The sequence below is a fragment of the Ptychodera flava genome, chromosome 16 (assembly GCF_041260155.1).
Source record: "Ptychodera flava strain L36383 chromosome 16, AS_Pfla_20210202, whole genome shotgun sequence".
Taxonomy (NCBI): Eukaryota; Metazoa; Hemichordata; class Enteropneusta; family Ptychoderidae; genus Ptychodera; species Ptychodera flava.
Genome location: NC_091943.1, coordinates 21710141 through 21720309, shown reverse-complemented (window position 1 = coordinate 21720309; position 10169 = coordinate 21710141). Strand labels below are relative to the sequence as shown.

Below are 10169 nucleotides of genomic sequence, written 5' to 3'. Positions count from 1 at the left end.
GTAGTTCAGGACATGAAAAAATCGTAATAAAATGGCCACATGGTGGCCATAATGGATCGAATCACAAAACAAATCAATTTGCATATGTATGACATACGGTAGGTCAATGTCTTTGTACCAACTTTGATTAAAATTGGTTGAAATATGCCTGAGTTATGGCTTTGTACATGAAAAAATCATAACAAAATGGCCGCACAGCAGCCATATTGGATCGTATCACAAAACAAATTAACATGCATATGTATGACATTGGTCAATCTCCTTGTACCAACTTTGAATAAATTTGCTTGATACATGTCTGAGTTATGGTTCTGGACATGAAAAAACGTAATAAAATGGCCACACGGTGGCCATATTGGATCGTATCACAAAACAAGTCAATGTGCATGTGTATGACATAGGTTGATGTCCTTGTACCAACTTTGAATAAAATTGGTTGAGATATGCCTGAGTTATGGATCTGTACATGAAAAAATCGTAACAAAATGGCCGCACGGCGGCCATATTGGGATCGTATCACAAAAAAATTGATGTGCATAGCTATGACATTGGTCAATGTCCTTGTACCAACTTTGAATAAAATCTGTAGAAACATGCCTGAGTTATGGCTCTGTACATGAAAAAATCGTAATAAAATGGCCGCCTGGCAGCCATATTGGATCGTATCACAAGACAAATTGATGTGCATATGTATTACATAGGTCAATGTCCTTGTACAAAGTTTGAATATAATCGGTTGAGATATGCCTGAGTTATGGCTCTGTACATGAAAAAATTGTAACAAAATGGCCGCACGGCGGCCATATTGGATCGTATCACAAAAAGAATTGACGTGCATATCTATGACATTGGTCAATGTCCTTGTACCAACTTTGAATAAAATCAGTTGAAACATGCCTGAATTATGGCTCTGTACATGAAAAAATCGTAATAAAATGGCCGCCTGGCGGCCATATTGGATCGTATCACAAAACAAATTGATGTGCATATGTATGACATAGGTCAATGTCCTTGTACCAAGTTTGAATATAATCGGTTGAGATATGCCTGAGTTATGGCTCTGTACATGAAAAAATCGTAACAAAATGGCCGCACGGCGGCCATATTGGATCGTATCACAAAAAGAATTGACGTGCATATCTATGACATTGGTCAATGTCCTTGTACCAACTTTGAATAAAATCAGTTGAAACATGCCTGAATTATGGCTCTGTACATGAAAAAATCGTAATAAAATGGCCGCCTGGCAGCCATATTGGATCGTATCACAAAACAAATCGACGTGCATCTGTATGACATATGAAGTAATCCTTGTACCAAGTTTGAATGAAATTGCTTCGGGCATCTCTGAGATATCTGCGTGAACGGACGGACGCACGCACGCACGCACGCACGCACGCACGCACACACGCACGGACACGACCAAACCTATAAGTCCCCCCGGACGGTGTCCGTGGGGACTAAAAACTCTTCCTTTCCAAGAGGGTAATAAATAATATGTGATCCCAAAAAGGGAAACCTACCCTAATGATGATAATGAGCTCTAGAATGGCCAGAGTTTGGTCCGCTTTTCTTCCAGACTTTCCGGGTAATGTATGCAACCCAAATGAATCAATGTCTGGATGACCCTGGTGACATTTCCTGTCTTACAAATTTCAACAAAAGACACTAGCAATCTCCTTGTATTACTGTATCTCTTGTGTACCCTCTTGTTTCCCTTTCAACACAGCTCTCTTGTATCACAGAGACTACATTGGTAGAGTACGGTAATTCATACCCAGGAGAAATGCACATAAATGTACTAGAGTTCATCATCCCAGTTTTCCTCATCTGTGACAGGTTCATCCGGTTCCCTGGCAACAAACACTGCTTTTCTCTTTTTCCGTTTCCCTTTACTGACTTCCTGGACCAGTGTTTGCTTTGGAGGATCCGGCGGAATGAGTGAGTCCGATATCCTGTAGTAGACAGTGGTTGAATCTGAATCACTGACGGCCAGTACGACACAGTGGGCCTTGGATTCAGATTCGGGTTCTGTTTCTACATTTTGCCCTTCGGTTTCGTCATCACTGAGTCTGACATTTGCGGTGAACTCGTGAAGTCTGGAATAAGAATAATCTCCCATTTCCACATATACATGTACATGTGAAATGGGAGCTAAAAATTAGGGGGAGGATCTTGAATAATCTTTGGTAGCTGAAAACAAACAGTATGGCAGCATGCCAGCAGAAACAGATGAGAATAGCGCTGATCGCAAATGACGTCACTGTTCTATCTCATTAATATGCATAAGTAAACATTTCTCCGCATTTTCCGTATAAACGACGAAAATAAAACCTGCGAGTGTTAGAATGGATATTTAGCGTCACACTTATTCCTATGAATTGATGACTGAGACTACAAGCTGCAACAGCAGCCGCGCATGCAACAACAAAATTTGTCCGAATTTCAGCATGTTTGTCCGAAAGTCGCGCGCGTGCAGCTATATTTAGTAACAAATCCGAAATCGCGATCAACGCTATTGCTTTCACTTGATACAGAGAGGGTAGGTACTCCGGTGAGTTTGTCACTCTGCAAGAGACGTTAACCCTTCATTCACAGTGTTACTTGATGCAGCAAAAAGCAATTCATACATTCCTATTTACCACTGAATGGTAGTGTCTTACTGATATTTTGCCAGAGAAAGGTGTCAAATTGGTGATAAATTTACATATTTATTAGCACAAACTTTTACATCATGGTTGACATATAATTTTCATAATTAATACATAATTTTTATGGGGTAGCTTTAGCTTTTCCAATGTCTTACTCTACCCAAACCATACAGGTTGCTTAGTAGACAGGAATACACACTTTGCTACATGAATTTTTTTGCCTGCCTGATTGATATATAAAGAAATCTTAGAAAACAAAAATTTATTCAACAGAAAACCTAGGCACAAAGCATAACAGAAAACGGGAATTCACAGATTCACCTTACCACAATGCCATGTGAGTTAAGAATGTGAACTTTATTTTTGTCAAGTGCCAGTATGCTGGTAAAGTTTAAAGGAGATCCCTGAGTCATTTTCTACATCAAAAAGCTACTTGCTACACATGGGCTGTACAACAGCAGTCATATGGGGGCCACAGGGGAAATCTTACCCTTGTTCCTAAAACACACATTCAAAGCACTCCCTCAAGCCATTTGCCCAAACGCTACAGCATCACCGTAATGTAACAGCAATCACAACAGTGAACACTGCATCACACTGGTATCTTACCTCTCATTGCTCAATGGTGTATTGGCACTGATGGGCAATACAAGCTGCAAGTCACCTTTCTTGTTCTGTTTCCCAGAGATGAAGACCATGCCCAGTTTGTGACAAGGATGGATCTCAACGTTCCACCAGTTCTTGGCTTGGTTTCAAGACATGGCAAAGCAAAGGGAGGAAAAAATCAACATAGGAAATGATCTCTAAGGAGCCAATCAAACTAGCTGCCTTCACTGGTTGTTCATTTGTTTGCACATTTTTAAACTGTTAATTTACCACGCACAAAATCCTGCATGAGGTCACTGACACTACATCTTTAATCCTTTGAGCGCCAAAGTCAATATCCTATATCAAATATACACTGGTAAACTTTTTCTAAATTTTGCTAAAATTTTGATAAAAACCTGAAGCCAATAAAATGTGATGTTCACTTGGTCCGAAATTGTCAAAAAAATTACAGAATTACAACGCTCAAAGGGATATTTAAATAGGACTTTGGAATCCAATGTGTATTTCATCCATTTTTCCATAACCATGCTGTTTACAGTTTCTCATTGAACCTACTAGTATAGGCAATTCCAGAAGTCGATTTCATCTGTCTTGATTCTAAGCTTTTCATATTGACATAACTTGGAACACTAGCTGACCGTATGGATTACACACTTTAATAGGCTATAAAATGAAACCGTGCATACACAATACGTGAACATAGTATCATCGGCCATGTTTAATTGGTAGCATTGACTATATAGTTCCTGCCTTTGACATATGCATTTGTGTGTGTGTACATTGGCCTTTCTTACAATTGATACACTAAACTAAAAGAGCACTTGATCACAGAACAAGTTAAATGCCTTCAGACATGACACTCTCCATCTTTAGCACTGTTTTGTATGTCCCCATCCTGTGAAAACTGATGCCATTTTCAGTATTTATAGCACATGTTCAAAAATCAACATTCTTTAGTTTGGTTTATAGATGCTCACAATTGTACAATTAATATGCAACGATAAAAAGTTGTCCGAATTTTTGACAAGGGATTTAGAAATTTCGTGTGCCAGCCTGATGAAAATATTCTGTAACCACCAACCCACGTACAACTATGGAAGGCATCACGCCATGGAATTTGTTCGCCAATTGTGAAATGTAGCAATAAACGCGAATCAAAACAGCAAATATTTGTCCCCATTTTAATGGGCGGCCTATGTTCCACACACACTTCTATATTTTGTGACAAAATCTAGTCCGAGTTATCACGAGTGATAATGCAATCCCACCCCCCTGGATTACGATATTCATGTTGTTACCCTTAATTAGGAGAGTTAACAAATAAGTACCTTCACACAGGTCTAGGTATGACAAAAACGCAATCCTTAATTGTAATTTGTCTTCAAAGCCGTATGACATCATTTCGGTGTACTGTGAATGTGAACAAACAAAAGGAAAGGCGGTAAAGAGGAGTTAACATCTACAACCCGGACTTCAATCAGCAGAAAACACAATTTCTACACATCTTTATTGACGTTTAAATACGTCAAGGTCCTAAACCAAACGACAAACAACTCATGGCACAAGTAGTGTGTACGATATATACCTTGGGATGATGCAGAAACCAATTTTCACCGTCAACCTTTACCTTTTCTTGACCCTCGGCGTCCATCACGGCGGCCGCCATTTTTAACAGCGCCCCCTTCTGTAGGTCACTCGCGGGTCATTGCAACTTTTAAGCCAATCAGACGCAGGCATCCACAGGGTGACGTTCTGTCTATTTTAGGCAGTAGACGTCATCCTTAACATGTTGCACAAGTGGTTGAAATGGGCTCTTAAATTCAAAAGTAAGCGAATTGCCAATTTCGCGTTATTTCCCAAGCCGACATCGGTCTAACACATCGACTCTTCAAACGCGAGCTACACCTGATAAAGCTGCTGGCGTCAAACTCAACAACTACAAATCCAGCAGGCATGATTGTAGACGCTTTGAGGTGCCAAGGTGCCCTCACTGCGCCCGCACAGCGACAAGGAGCACTAGTAAAAGGCGACAGTAAGCAATCGAGGAAGGATGCGATCAGGCGGTTGCGGGAAGTTAATAACAACAACAGCGCTGACGATCGGAACAGTGAGCAAATCAATAACAGACATGCACCGCTGCTCGATAATGGCGCTGTTGGTAACACGCCTTTGTTGTCGGATTCCCGTTGTGGGGAAAGGAAAGCGAAGAAGTTTGTGCCCGTGCCGGACTTTTACTGTTTTGAATTCACTCCGAGAGATTCGCAGGATTTCGAGAATGATCTCACTTTCGAACAAGAGGAACTAATCTTTTGCGGAGGTGATGCGTGTCTCGATGATGACATGGAGACACAGTCTCCCCGCGGCAGTGGTTTCGACAAACGGGCCAAGAGGAAAAACAAAATCCGAAAAGCGAGAGTTCAGTTGACCGACAAGCATTACAGCACCGATAAACTCTTTCACACGTGTGGACGTAAGCTGTATCTCAAAGCTTGGACACAGTCAGGTAAGGAAAAGAGAGACAGAGCCCTTACTGACGCCATCACCTTGAGGAAACAAAATATAGACAAAGATTTAGTAAAACGCAAACTAATCAGACAGGGTCCTACGTATCCCGTATTTCAACAGAGGTCTTTCCCTTCCGTTGCATCGCCAGCTAACGGCGGCCAAAACTCGAGAAAGAGAGGTAGGAACACACAGACTCCAACAAACAACGGTCAACAACGACCTGTTCACCGATACGAGCTAACAAATGACCGCATATCGGCAGAGGAGTCGTACCTGGCTGCCTTGGTGGCGCTGCAGCACCGAGAGATCACGCCCGAGGACTATGAGGTTTTGCTTCGTCTCGAACAGCAAGTGGCGCCTAAGACTGTTGAAAAGGAAACTCTCAGTTCTTTCAAGACGGACGTTGTAACATCTGAGACAAGCGTTACCCAGGACTGTGCCATTTGCATGGAGAAATATCAACTTGGGGAAACGAGAAAACATCTTCCCTGCGGACACGTCTTCCACGGACAGTGCATTGACACGTGGCTGTCGAACTCTAGTATGAAGTGCCCTCTGGACGGTTTGGATGTTGCATAGTGTTATAGTGGTGCCTTTCTTGCCCTTTAAAGCAATCGTCTCTGTCATTTCTGGCGGCTGGGGAAGGTATGAGCAATGATTTGTACATAGTTTGTAGATAGCATCAAAAGACACTGTAATATCAGCTAAAAGAAAGAAGACTCATTTATGCCATTGTGATGCCCAGTATCTCAAAAGTACACTGCCTTTTATCGAACAAACATGAAGTAGACGACAAAGGTGACGTGTCAAAGTTTTTACTGTTGCATTCTGTGTACACACTGTTACAAGGCCATGTTTTGACAACTCGATAGTCTTCTCAGCAAACAAGGAACAGCTACACCAGGCCTGGAAGGAAACGCACGGTGCTTTAGAAAATCTAGAAAATAAAACCATTGCCATGTCACTGTAAATTTATCAATTCTGACAGGTTAGAGGACTATTTATAGGTGTTGCAATGTTCGCCAATACCATTGATTTGCACGTTAAATGCAAGAACATGCCATTTCAATATTGTCATTTTCTCGAGACTTTCACCGAAGACTTGTTATGAGAGTGATTTAAAGATGAAATTGAAAACCATGTACGGGGTCTGCACTATTCCCCGGCGTTTTCCAAACACATATCATTGCGCAACGACATTGCTTAGTCAGCTATGTTTCTTTATACTGTAAAAAAAATCATTTGTAAAGGAACATTTTAGAAATGTCAACTTACAGTAAATGGCAGCTACCTTCGACTTTGAGATACCAGGTTGGAATTGATCTGTGAAAAAACAGCATGAACAGCATAAAATCAGTGGGTATATAACTATACGAGGTGTCTTAAAAAGCAGGATGGCGACACTATAGCTATACTTTTTCTCATCATTGTATCTTACCTTCTTACCTACAACATGTATTTGTCATAACGATATTTTACATTTTTTGCGTAGACGTATGGACTCGATTACAATGGTCGAGTCAGAAGCGTGCATGCAATTTACATGAAATAAATCTACTGAAATATATTTCCATGAAACTGTGAACTTATCCCGAGTAATTCTTACTTCTTAAAGCACTCTTCGCCAACCACAAGAAGTGAGTGCATTGAGGTAGAATTCTCCTTGGGGACAGATATTCGGGCTCTCAAACCTTTACAATTTTTTTCTGATCTACCACTTATAGGGGTTCATTTATACAGCTCTAGGTGTAAAAATAATTTTCACAGTCTTAGTTTTTCGAAAATCGAAAATTTCATTTTTCTCCAATGAGTTAACACAGGGATGGCGGCCATTTTGAACTTCAAATATCGGTTAATCTTTGTAATTTGTATCTCTAGTACCAAAATTTGCACTGTGACCCCCAACCCTATTTTTATTCTTGATTTTGACATATTCCCCGGGAAAGTTTGGGCAAAGTTGAAGTCTTTCACTTTCAAGGCTTAATGTAGTATTGCGATGATGATGGAACTTTAGGGGAAAGTTTAAGAGGTCACTTTTGAAATGAGATGTTCCAGCAGGAAGCAATGAAGTAGAATTATATATATACGGCAAGACAAATTAGACGGGAACAGAAACAGACAAGGTATGAGTGTTTGTTTGTTCAGTCATTATTACAGCTCCAATAACTTAGGAATACCCGACTGCCCTAGAGGATCAATGTCACAGACCTGCCTTTCCTTCAATGGCACTACAATGGCACCAGCTGGATTAGATAAACATAACAATGGAACATTCACACCTTGGGGATTAAAAGTCTTCTGTTTGTCACCCGAGTTGGTCAGGCAAGGACTTGGGTTTCAGGTACCATGCAAGTTAATGCAGTCTTCCCCTAATCAGTCATTATTACAGAAAATAAATGAGGTGCTGAGGACAAATAAAACTCACATGAATGACGAAACTCATGAGTATGTTAGTTCGATTTTGAACTTATGCATTTTCACAGTCCCTCTATCCACTGTGCCACGTGGTATATGGATATGGCACTTACCCAAACTTTCTTGAAGGAAGAGGGAGGAGAGTTAAATGTCAAACGCTATGACCGTCGTTATGCGTATATTTTATTTATGCATGGTCCCTTAGGTAATAGTCAACTGCAAAAGGCATCGATCATTTACCAAAGTATACTCTAAATGACTATGTGTGTGTATATATATATATATATATATATATATATATATATATATATATATATATATATATATATATATATATATATATATAATATAGATAGATAGATAGATAGATAGATAGATACCAAATGATTATAATAAAATCATTATATATATATATATATATATATATATATATATATATATATATATATATATATATATATATATATACAGAGTTTGCGTTTACGCAAAAATCATGCGTATTTACGCATTGAAATTGACTCTCTACGCATTTTTTGCATTGTTATGCGTTTCTATACGCAAAGGATAACAGTAAAATGTTTCCGAAAGCACTCCCCACGACTGAGCTTAGGCGACAACCAGACGAAATTTGTTGCAACACATTTCTGTCAATCACTCATTTGTGAGGAAAGTTTCGGATTCTCTGGGCGTTGTCTGAAAATCGGCATCATAGTTCACAGGCACGTTATTATGTCAGCTGTGCCTATGAATTACGTTGCTAATTTTCAGGCGAGCGATAGTTTCTGAAACTTATGACACAAAGTGAGTGATTGACAGAAATGTTGCGACAAATTATACAAATGCCAACCCTGCACGATCATCGCGTCTCGCTGTTCCCAAATTTTGATCAAGCACACATGCAGCATGGCGTCGAAGCAGACAAATCTGTTTTCTTTCAACTTTGCTCTACGAGTCCGTGAAAAAAATGATTCATCGGTAGAGCTCGTCGGAATCCCGATAAATTTTGAACACTGCAGAAGTGTCTAGATAAGCTGCCATAACTCTAACTTTTGGGTTGCCCGATGTGTTTTGACGGTCGCATGTATACCCTTCGCTGTTACGTTTCAACATCGTTCAAGTTGTTCGTTCAACTGTTTTCATAAATATAATGTTACATCGTACAATCCGAATATGTAGTGTAGGTTTATTCAACGGCACATTGTATTTTGCAGTCAGTTTTTTCATCAATCGAGTGCGGAAGTGAAATTACGCACTCAAATCCAGCCATACGCAATTTTACCAGACTAATGCGTATGCCGTACGCGAAGAGAAAAAAAGTCACCGCGAACACTGATAATATATATATATATATATATATATATATATATATATATATATATATATATATATATATATATATATATGAATTGTAATTGGAATGTAAACTAGTTTATCCTAGTGAAAATGGTACGTATGTAAGCTCTTATTTATGTGTATGTACCAGAGAACGGTCCCTCCCTGTGACGAGAGAGAGAGAGAGAGAGAGAGAGAGAGAGAGAGAGAGAGAGAGAGAGAAATCGTGCTTACAACGTAACACATGAAATATTTTTGTCGTTTTGACTTTAACGTGCTTCTAATGTGGACGACTTTTAGTGCCAATGACATAAAAGAGCAGCTTCAAAATTGATTGTCGCATTAAAACTTTTGGACATCATAAGTCTGATAAACTAATTTCCCAATTTACTGATTCTATGAATACTTTAGCCATGAAGAAATACAAACGAGTCATACAAATATGCGGCAGAATAAGTCTAGAATTCTCCCATGCTAGTTCACTAAAAGCCATCAGGCGTAGGTGCCATACGAACCGTAAACGTAACTTGATAACCCCGTTTCAGGTTCTAGGAAGAACCTATAGGAAGGCATTCCTTGTTGTTGCTCATCACTCTCACTTCGGTTTTTGGAAATTTTCGAAGGCCAGTTGTGTCCAAAACTTCAGGAATGGAAAAT

The 10169-nt window shown here is 39.6% G+C and overlaps 1 protein-coding gene across 2 annotated transcripts; it reads right to left on the bottom strand.

The window, feature by feature from the left end:
* Nucleotides 1-529: 529 nt before the first annotated feature.
* Nucleotides 530-5000, bottom strand: LOC139114299 (tRNA-splicing endonuclease subunit Sen15-like). 2 transcript variants are annotated; one of them, XM_070675922.1, is made up of 4 exons: nt 4846-5000; nt 4589-4670; nt 3261-3396; nt 530-1955 (listed from the first exon to the last, which is right to left on the bottom strand). In XM_070675922.1, exons 1-4 carry the CDS (start codon nt 4924-4926, stop codon nt 1802-1804), a joined length of 453 nt encoding a protein of 150 aa, XP_070532023.1. In that variant the 5' UTR covers nt 4927-5000; the 3' UTR covers nt 530-1801. The 2 variants fall into 2 exon arrangements, with proteins under 2 accessions (XP_070532023.1, XP_070532022.1); XM_070675921.1 differs by having other exon boundaries at nt 538-2099; nt 4846-4999.
* Between the last annotated feature and the right edge of the window lie 5169 nt (nt 5001-10169).